The 13,696-nt window shown below is 48.5% G+C and overlaps 1 protein-coding gene across 1 annotated transcript in view; it reads right to left on the reverse strand.

Moving 5' to 3' along the window:
- Positions 1-797: 797 nt before the first annotated feature.
- The window catches only part of GINS2 (GINS complex subunit 2), a 35,627-nt gene continuing 22,728 nt past the window's right edge, over positions 798-13,696 (reverse strand). The window contains exons 3-5 of the mRNA XM_002694751.7: positions 4,301-4,400; positions 1,575-1,701; positions 798-1,436 (exon numbers count right to left, since the gene is read on the reverse strand). Of these exons, the coding sequence (XP_002694797.1) occupies positions 1,311-1,436; positions 1,575-1,701; positions 4,301-4,400 (353 nt within the window). The 3' untranslated portion in view covers positions 798-1,310. The remainder of the gene's footprint in view (positions 1,437-1,574; positions 1,702-4,300; positions 4,401-13,696) is intronic.

Raw genomic sequence — 13,696 nt, forward strand, 5'->3', positions numbered from 1 at the left:
ATCTTTTTTATGTTATAGTAAGGGGGAAAAAATAACAATTCTACAGCTTTACAAGTAAAGTGTGAAGACAGATTCAACTGGACCTCAGCCTGGTTTCAGGAGAAGGGATGAAACTATGGAGACCGAGTGTTCTGGGTCATAGTCCCTCTGTGTGTGGCCCTTCCTTCAGTGTTTAAACACGAGCTGCTGTTTAGAGGGACATCTGGGGACCCACCTGGAATGGACGAATAGCGCCCAGGTAACTTGAAGTCACTTGAGTTTTAAACGCTGAAGGGTCAAAACACCAGCAGGGCCCAGTTGGTCACATGATCACACACATACCCCCGCTTCAGAAACCCTCGAGAACCAGCTGGAGATTGAACCCACTCATTACAGGACTGGACAGTCATTGCCCCCCGCCCCTGACTTGAGGGAAAGTACTTTCTGTAAGGAATCAAGTGGTGCTACAGCTGAAGATTCTCCTCCCAGGGAAAATCAGGACTCTGGCCTGAGCCACGGCTGCCTCAAGCAGGCTGTCCCCTCAGTCCACCAAGAACCACCGCACAGGCCCCGTTCTCCCCTGGCAGCGCATCTTCAGCTTCACTTACACACACATGGAATTCATTTCCCCTACTTTCTTGCTGATAAACAACCTTTTAGCCCTTTCCCAGAAGCAGCCAAGCAAACAAGAGACACCCGAGTGGGGGTCAGAAGGGCATGCTGTCTGCTAACCCTCTCAGTCTGCTCTGTCAGATCCTTAAGCCACTGAGCCTGCTCCCTTCATGCGGGAGTGATGCAGGAAAAAACCCAAAGAGAACTGGGTGATTCCACCTTTATTGTGCATTGGGGCTTAATGAGAAGCACGGGTCACCGTCACCAGCCGAGTGCTCAGGGCTGTCCCGCACGGTGTGAACAGTCTCTGTGGGAGACTGAATGTAGCCCAAGAGAAAGGCCACGTCACTGGCCTGCTGTATCTTATCTTAAAAGCAACACCCGACATCACTGAACACTCAGCTGCACACGACTGTCCCGTGCAGGAGACTGGGGCTCTGCTGGGGACGCTCCCGTTCTGCCAGTGCTTTTTCTTCCCCCATAAAAGGCAGCTGGCTCCCAGACACAGATAAGGAATTACAGAATGTCTCAACTGAGCGTAAGCCTGTTGCTTTCCAACCAGATTATAAACCCATTCCTTCCTTCACTGTACTTTTTTTCGTAGATTCAGAAGTGGTCTAGAGTTCCAGAAACGTGAGTATCTCTGTCATGTCCCGAACGCTCACGCCGCCTGGGGAGCCTCTTGCCGGCAGACACGGGCCTGGACAAGCGGTCCCTGCCTAGAAGTCCTGAGACTGGGCGCTGTCCGAAGGCTGCAGGTTTGTGCGGAGTTTGTACATGTGGTTGAGCGCTTGTGTGAGGAAAGCCCCGCTGGTGTTGATCTCCATCAGGGTCAAGTTATCCAGCTAAACGTGAGGGAAAACAGCTGGTTGAGTTTTTGATTTCAAGAAAGGTTAAATCTACTGGATAAAGAACCAGTGAGCAATGGTTTTCTGAAAGCCAGCTCGGGCGTCAGCCCCTGAGCCCCCGCCCGTCGTGCGCACCTTGGCGTGTGCCTCCTGCTGCCTCACGAAGCTGTCAGCAGACACCCGGAACTTGGCTATGCGAGTGTCCCACACGTCCTTGATCAGGGTCCGGATCTCATCTGCTTTCGGGATGTTGTCCGAAGCACTAAAGGAAGAAAATGTGAGCTAAGTCGCACAGGGAAGCGTGCAGTAAATTGAGCCAGCATCTGGGGAAAAGTGGCTTCTTCCTAAACACTGCTTAGACAGAAATGCACAAGTTGTTTGAGGCTCAAAGTCTGTTTTACCTTTCAGTTTTAAAATGTAAGGATTTCTAGCAGTTAACCTTGGTGCCAGGAAAATTCAGCCAGTATGCTCACCAAGTCAGCTGTGCTCATATTTAGCTGTCCCGGGCAGCCTGCAGTACAAGGACTTCTGTTTATTCACCAAAAACGTTGAGGTATTGGGGCAGCAGCTCTGAGCTGGTCTTCCTGTCTAGGGGTAACTGGGTGCTCTGTGCTGTGTTCTGTACAATTCCTGCGAGAACGCATCTTTCGAAGGCCGGCTCAGAGGTCATGGCCTCTGACGCTAATGCCCCAGGGCTACAGCCCACCAGGGAAAGCGGGCAGAGGCTGTGTGCCAGGCGCAGCCCTCTGCACTACACAGCACAGCACTTCCCTCCCCTCAGAAGCCCGTGAAGGACAGAGACCACAAAGATACGTTTGCAAAAATTACAAAACAAAAAGCAAATCAGCGTAAGTAGCCCGCCCATACATAGCAAATTTGGGGTAAAAGTATGGCCTGGAGTCCGCGCAGGGCACTGACAGCTTTCCTGTGACACATTTTTAAACTGACCTTAACCTCTAAAGGAAGGGACAAACTAAGACAAAAGCAGAGGCCAACATCCTTCACCAGGCCTCCTGGAATGAACTCCAGGGACGACAGGCTGGATGAGCCTCCGCAGGCTACAGTGAGCTCATGAGTGGAGACAGAGAGTCAGTGGTATAAAGCTGATGTAGGAGACTTAAGACCCAAACGTGGATCTTACGGTCTGAACAGCAGGTGAAGGAACAAAGGCCCACAGCTCCTTGTGAACTGCACTGCAGAACAAAGGCCCCTTCGCTGAATGAATGACTCTAAGGAAATGGGGGGTTTGATAGGAACTGTGTACATGATATTCTGAACTTCAAAACCTACAGACGCGCAGACCTTCCCTCTGCTTCTGTATTCTCCTTTCTGAAGTCACTCCCCTCCAAGGCAGCCTCTGGGTCCTCCAAATGACACCCCCTCCCACCCATGCCTGAACACCCTCCTGGGGACACGGCTTCCGCTCCCCTGCCCTCAGCAGGCACGCGGGTCCCAGCAGCCCCACTCCACAGCCCTGGGCTCTTCACCTTCTGTGCTGCCTACACCCTCTCCCCTAATATGTGTCCCTCCATCCTCCGAGCCACGGAGCCCTCCCCGGGCAGTGCCAGGCGTGAGGGCTGCATCAGGCTGTTCTCCTAACAGATTGTCACACCACACCGGTAACAGAACCAGAACTTGGGCCTACAAGACCAATTCCACTGCCTAGTGGGACACTTAGCAGGCTGTACAAGGGGAGTGTTGTGAACTGCACAACTGCCGCCTCAGGTCAACTCAAGGACAAGCCCACGTGACGCAAGTCTCCACTTGAATCCGCAGTGCCGTGCACGGGGCCCCAGCCCTCGCTGTTCTACAGCAGGCAGCAGGCCACTTCCAACTTCCGTTCTGGACCTGCCCTTGAATTCACCAATTAAAAGGTGCTCAGCGTTTGAAAGGCTTGGCATTGTGCAGACTACATTCTAAGCTGCTCCTAGGCAACGCTGTCTATACTTGCCTGCTTTCTCCGCTGATTCATTCATTTATTGACAAACACGTGAGCAACAAACATGTGAGCACCCGGCACTGCTGGGGCACGAGATGGCCCCCGCCCGTGAGAACGGGGGCGGGGCAGAGGAGCGGCCCAGGCAGACGGCGGTGAGAGCAGAGCGCTGACAAGGGCTGCCCTGGAGACGGGGATGAGCACAGGCGTGCTTACCTGGGGGGAGGACCTGTGCTAAACCCAGGAGGAGGCGGGGACAGGGGACTCGCTGGGCAGAGGAACGGGGCAGTGGACACGCACACGTGTGCTCTGAGGACCTGGACCTTCTACTTACGTGTGGAAGTGAGAGAGGCCAGCGTGACCCCAGACCCTGGAGAGAGAGGAAGGCCTGCAGAGCTGTGAGACGAGGAAGAGGGGAGCCAGGCTATGCAGCGTGAATGCCACGAGCAGGACTGCAAGCCTGGAGAGGCTCCAGAGGGCAGGGGAGGCCCACGCAGCCTTCTCTACAGAAGCGCACTCTGGCTGAGGGAGAAGCCGACAGGGAGCCTGACCAGGGGCCTTCCCATCCAGCTCAGGGTCACAGGCAGACGGGAGCCCCGGCCCTTCCCTGTGCAGGAGACGGAAGCTCTCAGACACCCAGGCCCCAAGAAGAAAAGGGGTGCAGGGTGACTAACAACGGTGACTGCTGTGAAGGAAAAGCCACTGTTAGAGGGAGTCCAGAAACAAGCGGGGGTTAGGATGCAGAACAGAAAGAACAAGGGGTTCACCAGGAGAGGGAAGGACAGAGGAAAGGAAAAGGGGAAGTGGGACAGCCGGAGCCCAGTCAGCGTGTGCGCGCCCGATGCCTCCAGGCTGAGGGCTGGGGCGGAGAGGGGTCCAGACCGATGCAGGCGGCACGGGCTGTGGGCTCCGTGGAGCTACTCACTGATTTAACAGCAGTTTGGTGAGCTCCATGTAGTAAGGGCTGGGCATAGGTGTAAAAGTTTCTTCCTTTCGTTCATGATCTCGAATCTTCTCCAACTTTTCTGAAATTTAGAAGTGAATACATTTTACTATGACCATAAGCAAAATATATATTTAAAACCTTCCAAATTTACCAAGTGGGTTTCCCAGGTGGCGCAGTGGTGAAGAACACACCTGCCCAAGTACTTCATGTTACCTAGTCAATCAACTAACAGAAAAAAAAAAAACACTTTATCATTTATTATCACTAACTAGATATTACAGGGTTGATTTCTTCAAACCTCTAAGCTTCTCTTAGAGAAGGTGGTAGATTTGGGTTATAGCTGTTGCTGGGCCTGCAAAATGCATGACTGAGAACAGTCAGAGCCAGGTCTTTTCTTGGGGAGAGTGAAGTATTCTACCTTTGATCCAAGCGGACATGATAGTAACTAGTGACTGGCAAAGTTTCCTTCTTCATACCAAACCTTGTTTAGGACTTCCCTGCTGGCACAGTGGATAAGAATCCACCTGCCACTGCAGCGGACATGGGCTTGATCCCTGGTCCCGGAAGACTCCACGTGCCCTGGAGCTAAGCTTAGAGCCTGTGCTCCGCAACAAGAGAAGCCACCACAGTGAGAAGCCCGTGCACTGCAAGCAAGAGGAGTCCCTGCTGGCTGCCACTAGAGAGGAAGCCTGCACAGCAACGAAGAATCCGCACAACCAAAGATATTAACAGACAAAAAACACTGCTCAGAAGAGAGCAAGACAACCTACAAGTAAGAGGAGCTTGAAAGCCCCAAGTCTGGAACCAAAGTGCTGAGTCCGATCCCATCCAGCAAGAACATCGCACACCGGCCTCCCCCGTCCTTTCCCCTGGCTGAGAAACCCTGGTCCTGAACCAGGCTGCAGCTGTGGTGAAGGCGTGCACAGGCCACTCTGCGTGGGGTCTCCTCTGACTGCCCACCCACCCCCAGGGCCCCTGGTGCCCACCCCCTGCCATCCTCACCCTCTCCAGCCTTCTCCCCGCACACTCCCGCACCCCAAGGGCGTGCTGGACCCCCTCTCACTGCACAGAACGGGGCGTGGCAGCTGCCCTCACTGCTGAGTGCGCCCTCCTCACTCTCCAGTCCATCAGCCTCCACGCAGCACCTTCTGTCTTAAAAAGAAAACTCTCCTCTGACTCCCCACAGTCAACGCCCCTCTCCCAGTCTAGCCCAGGCTGGTCCCAGTCTTGGGAAACGGCACCCCAGCTCCGCCAGCAGCCCCAGCGGGCACCCTCACTTCTCTCTGATCCCACGGCCTGTCCCGCAGCAAACCGTGCCCATCCTGTCTTCAAAACACACCTGGACCCCAACCACATCTGCCCACCTCCATCAACCCAGTGGTCGGGCCACCCTGAGCTCCTGATGGGACCCCCGCCTGCCCTCTCTCCACACTCGTCTTCCCCACACCACAGACCGACTCTCCCTTTTTACATCTACCTCAGAGGATAAAACACCTCTGTCTGATCTCTGCAGCAGAGACCGACAACACCCAGCGTGGCCTGGGGCGGAACAGCAGCAGCTCGAACATCTCTGCTGGGTCACAAGAGCGGTTCAACCATGCTGCAGGGCTGCTGAGCGGCTCCTCCGAGAGTGAGCAGTCTGCCCTGTGAGCTGGCAGTTCCAGGGCTCTAGGCGTTTATTTACCCAAGAGAAATAAAAGCAAATACCCACAAAAAGACTCAGACACGACTGTTCACAAAGCAGCCTTGATCACAATAGCCTAAAATGGGGAACAACCCAAACATCCACCAACAGAAAATGCGGACAAGCTGTGGAATACTCACACAGTGAGTGAAACATTATTCAGGATAAAAGAATAAGGTAACAACACATACAACAACAGGGGAACGAATCTCAAGAACGTTACGCTGAATTAAAGACGTCAGAGCAAGGACTTCCCTGGTGGCCCAGGGACAAAGATGCCACGCTGCCGGTGCCGGTGCCGGGGTCCTAGGTTAGACCCCACATGCCAGGACTCAAGAGTGCACACGCCACGGCTGAGACCCAGTGCAGCCAAATAAACGTTTAAAAGAAGCGAGAGCAAAAACTGACATGCTAGATGATTCCATGTGCGCCATCCGAGAACAGGCAGAGCTAATCCACGGTGGCAGCGGCAGCAGCGGCCCTCGTGGACTGATGAGCGATGCCCACTCCTGTCCCCAGGATGGCCCAGGCCTGTGAGAAGGCCCAGAGAAACTTTCCCATGCCTTCCCGCTGACTCGGGGCTCCCACCAGACAGGTTTTTGCCCCACATCACCTGGGGTTGGAACAGGCTGGAAAGGGAAGAAGTGCCGATGGAACCAGGACCTTGGTGTGTGGGGAGCCAGCGGGGCGGGGGGCGGGGGGGCAGTGCTGAGGGTATGTGTCCCTGCTTAAAAAAAAACCAACAAGCCCTCAAAGCCTAACGAACTTGAGTTTCCTGCCATGTTTCTGGACCACCAGCTTCACACACCCCTTTGGGATACGGACTAAAGACAAAATGCTCACGCAGTCTTTAACCTATATTTGAGTCACACTTGGCTCCAAGTGTCCAAGCTTCTAGGAGGCAGGGGCCCCTGGGTGATTCCCAAAGGGAAGGGGACAGTCAAACTCATTCAGAGGCTTTTCAGATTCTATATTCCCCCAAACCCAACCCTAGATAAATTTGAGATCCTTCTCAGTAATGAGCCATTCTTATCACCAAGGTGAGGAAAAAAAGCCTGCAAAAGTTTGGGATAAAGACAGACAGCCTCTTTGACCCAGTATTTTCCTTTTTTTCCCCCCAACACCTTTATACAGAGGCATAATCAACATATCATGCAATTCACCCACTCAATGGTTTTTAATATAGTCACAGAGTTGAACACCCATCACTTCAATCGACTTTACAGTATCTTCACCACCCCAAAAGGAACCCCATAATCTTTCTATCACCCACTCAAACCTCCATCCCTAGGCAACCACTAATTTCCCTTGTCTTTACGGATCTGCCTGCTCAGGACAATTCATCACATAAATAGAATAATTCAATATTTGGTCTTCGTGTCTGTGCAGCTGACAGTGGAGACAAGACGGCAGAGAGACATGAGCTCACCTCTTCTTATGAAGACACCAAAATCACAACTAAGTGCTGAACGACCATCGACAAAGACTGCTGGGGCCTACCAAAGAGATATGCTACAGCCTTTGACTGTGTGCATCACGATAAACTGTGGACAATTCTTCAAGAGATGAGAACACCAGACCACCTGACCTGCCTCCTGAGAAATCTGTATGCAGGTCAGGAAGCAACAGTTAGAACTGGACAAGGAACAACAGACTGGTTCCAAATAGGAAAAGGAGTACATCAAGGCTGTATACTGTCACCCTGCTTATTTAACTTATATGCAGAGTACATCATGAGAAACGCTGGACTGGAAGAAACACAAACTGGAATCAAGATTGCCAGGAGAAATATCAATAACCTCAGATCTGCAGATGACACCACCCTTATGGCAGAAAGTGAAAAGGAACTCAAAAGCCTCTTGATGAAAGTGAGAGAGGAGAGTGAAAAAGTTGGCTTAAAGCTCAACATTCAGAAAACGAAGATCATGGCATCCGGTCCCATCACTTCATGGGAAATAGATAGGGAAACAGTGCAAACAGTATCAGACTTTATTTTGGGGGGCTCCCAAATCACTGCAGATGGTGATTGCAGCCATGAAATTAAAAGACGCTTACTACTTGGAAGGAAAGTTATGACCAACCTAGACAGCATATTACAAAGCAGAGACATTATTTTGCCAACAAAGGTCCGTCTAGTAAAAACTACAGTTTTTCCAGTGGTCGTGTATGGATATGAGAGTTGGACACATCTTTCCTTATAGAAAGCTGAGTGCAGAAGAATTGATGCTTTTGAACTGTGGTGTTGGAGAAGACTCTTGAGAGTCCCTTGGACAGCAAGGAGATCCAACCAGTCCATCCTAAAGGAGATCAGTCCTGAATATTCACTGGAAGGACTCATGCTGAAGCTGAAACTCCAATGCTTTGTGATGTGAAGAACAATGCCACCTGATGTGAAGAACTGATTCATCTGAAAAGACCCTGATGCTGGGAAAGATTGAAGGTGGGAGGAGAAGGGGATGACAGAGGATGAGATGGTTGGATGGCATCACAGAGTCAACAGACATGAGTTTTAGTAAACTCCAGGAGTTGGTGATGGACAGGGAGGCCTGGCGTGCTGCAGTCCATGGGATCGCAAAGAGTCGGACACAACTGAGTGACTGAACTGAACTGGCCAAAGTATTAGAGCTTCAGCTTCAGCATCAGTCCTTCCAATGAATATTCACGACTGATTTCTTTTAGGATAGACTGGATGGATCTCCTTATAGTCCAAGGGACTCTCGAGAGTCTTCTCCAACACCACAGTTCAAAAGTATCAGTTCTTCGGCACTCAATCTTCTTTATGATCCAACTCTCTCATCCATACATGACTAATGGAAAAACCATAGCTTTGACTATACAGACCCACTGCACTACAATATGAAATAAAACTTAAAAACAAACATACAGTACCTAATTAAACTCAAAAGCTTTCACACAGCAATGGAAACCAAGAACAAAACAAGACAACCTACAGAATAAATGTCTGCAAACAATAAGACCAAGAAGGGATCCATCACCAAAATTGACAAAGAGCTCACGGAGCTCAATATCAACAAAATCCAGGGCTTCCCTAGTGGCTCAGTGGTAAAGAGTCTGCCTGCCAAAGCAGGAGACACAGGTATGATCTCTGATCCCCACATCCGCAGAGCAACTACGCAGTGCTCCACAACGATAAGCATGTGCTCTAGACGCAGCAGCTGAGCCCACACCACAACCAGAAGCCTGAGCGCCCGGCGCCCACGCTCCGCAATAGGAAAGAGCCAGGTGAACGGGAGGCCGAAGACTGCAACCGAGAGCAGGCACAAGCCATTTTATTCAGAATGGATAAACTGTAAGTTTCCAGTGTTTGCCACTGAGAACTACATCCATCCTCCTGGGATAAACCATAATGGAAAAGAATATTAAAAAAAAAAAGAATGTATGTATATAACTGTCACTACCCTGTACAGCAGAGACGGGCACAACACTGTAAATCACCTATACTTCCATTTTTTTAAAAAAAGATGAGATAATTTCCATGTGCAGCAACATGCATAGACTTTGAGATTATCATACTAAGTAAAGTAAGCCAGACACAGAAAGAAAACAAATACAAATATCATACGATATCACTTGTGGATTCTAAAAAAAAAAAAAAAAATGATACAACTAAATGTATTTACAAAACAGAAACAGACTCAGTAAACAAATTTATGCTTAGCAAAAGAAAAACGTGGAGAGGAAGGATAATTTGGGAAACTGACATAAACACACTACCATATTTACAGTAAATGACCAACAAGGACCTACAGTACAACACAGGGAACTCTGCTCACCATTCTGTAAACCAAGATGGAAAAAGAATTTGAGAAACATACACGTAATACGTATCACTGAGTCATCATGCTGTGCATGTGAAACTAAAAATCACTGTTATTCAACTATATTTCAGTATCGGAGAAGGCAATGGCACCCCACTCCAGTACTCCTGCCTGGAAAATCCCAAGGATGGAGGAGCCTGGTGGGCTGCAGTCCATGGGGTCGCTAGGAGTCAGACACGACTGAGCGACTTCACTTTCACTTTTCACTTTCAAGCATTGGAGAAGGAAATGGCAACCCACTCCAGTGTTCTTGCCTGGAGAATCCCAGGGACAGAGGAGCCTGGTGGGCTGCCATCTATGGGGTTGCACAGAGTCAGACACCACTGAAGTGACTTAGCAGCAGCATACTTCAATATAAGATAAATTATTTTTAAAAAAAGCAAATAGGAGCAAATGAAAGTCAAAAGCTTTTGCACAGCAGAGGAAATCATAAAGACAATGACAAGACAACCAACAGACCAGGAGGAAATATATGCAAATGATGAGACAGACAAGGGATTAGTATCCAAAACTGACAAAGAGCTCAGGCTGCTCAATATCAAAAAACCAACTCCATCAAAAAATGGATAAGAGTCCTACATCGACGTGTCTCCAAAGCAGATACACAGATGGCAACAGGCTCTTGAGAACATGCTCAACATTTTCAATTGTTAGAGAAATACAAATCAAACTACAAAAAATACCACTGCACTCTGGTCAGAATGGCCATCATCAAAAAGTCTACAAAAAATAAATGCTGGAGAGGGTGTAGAGAAAAGGGAACACTCCCACACTATTATTATTAAGGAATATCGGTGCTGGAGATGACTTGAGAGTCCTATGGACTGCAAGATCAAACTAGTCAATCCTAAATGAAATCAACCCTAAATATTCATTGGAAGGGCTGATGCTGAAGTTCCAATACTTTGGCCAATCAATGTGAAAAGCCGACTCATTGGAAAAGACCCTGAGGCTGGGAGAGACTGAGGGTAGGAGAAGAAGGGGTGGCAGAGGATGAGACGGTTAGATAGCACCACAGACTCAATGGACAAGAATTTGAGCAAATTCCGGGAGATAGTGGAAGACAGAGGAGCCTGGTGTGCTGCAGTCCATGGGGTGGCAAAGAGTCAGACATGACTCAGCGATTCAACAACAGTCACTCTGGAGAACAGTTTGAAGATTCCTTAAAAAACTAAAAATAGAGCCACCATATGATCCAGCATTCATATTCCTATGGATACAAAGAAAACCATGGTTCCAATGGACACACGCACCCTAGTGTTCACTGCAGCACTGCTTCCCACACCCAAGACATGGAAGCAACCCAAATGTTCATGGAGAGACTCATGGATGAAGAAAATGTGGTACATACATACAATGGAGTATTACTCAGCCATTAAAACAAATAAAATAATACCATCTGCAGCTACATGGATGAACCGGGATTAACATGTAGATTGTCATACCAAGTAAACTAAACCAGAGAAACACAAATATCATATGAAATGGCTTATATGTAAATTCTAAAACAAAATGATTCAAATGAATATATTTACAAAATAGAAACAGACTCACAGATTTAGAAACCAATCTTACCCTTGGCATAAAGGAAAAGTGGAGGGGAGAGAGATACTGGAGGTTGGGATTGACATGCACACACTGCCATACTTAAAATCAATACCCCACAAGGACCAACTGTGTAACACAAGGGACTGACAGCAGGGTGCTGAGAGCAAGGAGGAGCGGCCCCTTCAGCTGACCGGCCCATACTGCCTAATCGCACTGAAAGATATACAAGCCCCCCCACAATACACCCCCTACCAGTACTCCAAAATGGTCAAGGGGAAAAACCCCACCAGCGAACTGGTGGGACTTTCCCCACTGCAGCACGTGCACACACACACCACTAACCTGTGGTGGCCACTGGGCTCATCAGCTGCTCATAAACACTCCATGAAGACATATGTCTAATTAATGAGAAGGGTATGTGCAGTAGAGCCTCTTGCTCTATAACCTGCTGCTATCAATCAAGGTTGTCAATCAGTGACCCTCCTCAATTATGCAAATGACCTTGCCTTAAAAACTTGTACCCCAGACCTCTAGGGCCATTTGCCTCCCTTGGAGCAACCCACCTCTCTCTTGAGGTGTTCTCTCTGTTCTTTCTTTTCTTTTCTCAGTCACTCACTTGTGTCTGACTCCTGGTTACCTGTTCTTTATTGTTAATTAACTTTCTGGTAATGGTAGGATCTTAGATTCTTTTTTGGGTCCTTACTGAGAACCAAGGTCCACAGGAGGAAGGGTCTCCAGACTCTCTTTCCACTAACAGAACTCTCTGCTCACTATTCTTTAATGACCGAAAGGGGAAAAGAATTTGAAGAGAGTGGATACATGTATATATACAACTGAATCACTACACTATATACCTGAAACTAACACAACTTTCAGTTCAGTTACTCAGCCGTGTCCGACTCTTTGCAACCCCATGGACCGCAGCACGCCAGGCCTCCCTGTCCATCACCAACTCCCAGAGTTCACTCAAACTCATGTCCATTGAGTCAGTGATGCCATCCAGCCATCTCATCCTCTGTCATCCCCTTCTCCTCCCACCTTCAATCTTTCCCAGCATCAGGGTCTTTTCAAAGGAGTCAGTTCTTTGCATCAGGTGGCCAAAGTATTGGAGTTTCAGCTTCAACATCGGTTCTTCCGATGAACAATCGGGACTGATTTCCTTTAGAATGGACTGGTTGGATCTCCTTGCAGTCCATGGGACTCTCAAGAGTCTAATCCAACACCATAGTTCAAAAGCATCAATTTTTCAGCACACAGCTTTCTTTATAGTCCAACTCTGACATCCATACATGACCACTGGTAAAACCATAGCCTTGACTAGACGGACCTTTGTTGGCAAAGTAATGTCTCTGCTTTTGAATATGCTGTCTAGGTTGGTCATAACTTTCCTTCCAAGAAGTAAGCGTCTTTTAATTTCATGGCTGCAGTCACCATCTGCAGTGATTTTGGAGCCAAAAAAAATAAAGTCTGACACTGTTTCCCCATCTATTTGCCATAAAGTGATGGGACTGCATGCCATGATCTTCGTTTTCTGAATGTTGAGCTTTAAGCCAACTTTTTCACTCTCCTCTTTCACTTTCATCAAGAGGCTCTTCAGTTCTTCTTCACTTTCTGCCATAAGAGTGGTGTCATCTGCATATCTGAGGTAATAGATATTTCTCCTGGCAATCTTGATTCCAGCTTGTGCTTCATCCAGCCCAGCATTTCTCATGATGTACTCCACATATAAGTTAAATAAGCAGAGTGACAATATATAGCCTTGATGTACTCCTTTTCCTATTTGGCATCAGTCTGTTTTTTCATGTCCAGTTCTAAATGTTGCTTCCTGACCTGCATACAGATTTCTCAGGAGGCAGGTCAGGTGGTCTGGTATTCTCATCTCTTGAGGCATTTTTCACAGTTTGTTGTGATCCACACAGTCAAAAGGTTTGGCATAGTCAATAAAGCAGAAGTAGATGTTTTTCTGGAACTCTCTTGCATTTTCTATGATCCAGCGGATGTTGGCAATTTGATCTCTGGTTCCTCTGCCCTTTCTAAATCCAGCTTGAACATCTGGAAGTTCACGGTTCACATATTCTTAAAGTCTGACTTGGAGAATTTTGAGCATTACTGTACTAATGTGTGAGATGAGTGCAATTTTGCAGTAGTTTGAACATTCTTTTGGCATTGCCTTTCTTTGGGATTGGAATGAAAACTGCCCTTTTCCAGTCCTGTGGCCACTGCTGAGTTTTCCAAATTTGCTGGCATATTGAATGCAGCACTTTCACGGCATCATCTTTTAGGATTTCAAATAGCTCAACTGAA

This window comes from Bos taurus, chromosome 18 (genome assembly GCF_002263795.3).
Source record: "Bos taurus isolate L1 Dominette 01449 registration number 42190680 breed Hereford chromosome 18, ARS-UCD2.0, whole genome shotgun sequence".
Classification (NCBI taxonomy): domain Eukaryota; kingdom Metazoa; phylum Chordata; class Mammalia; order Artiodactyla; family Bovidae; genus Bos; species Bos taurus.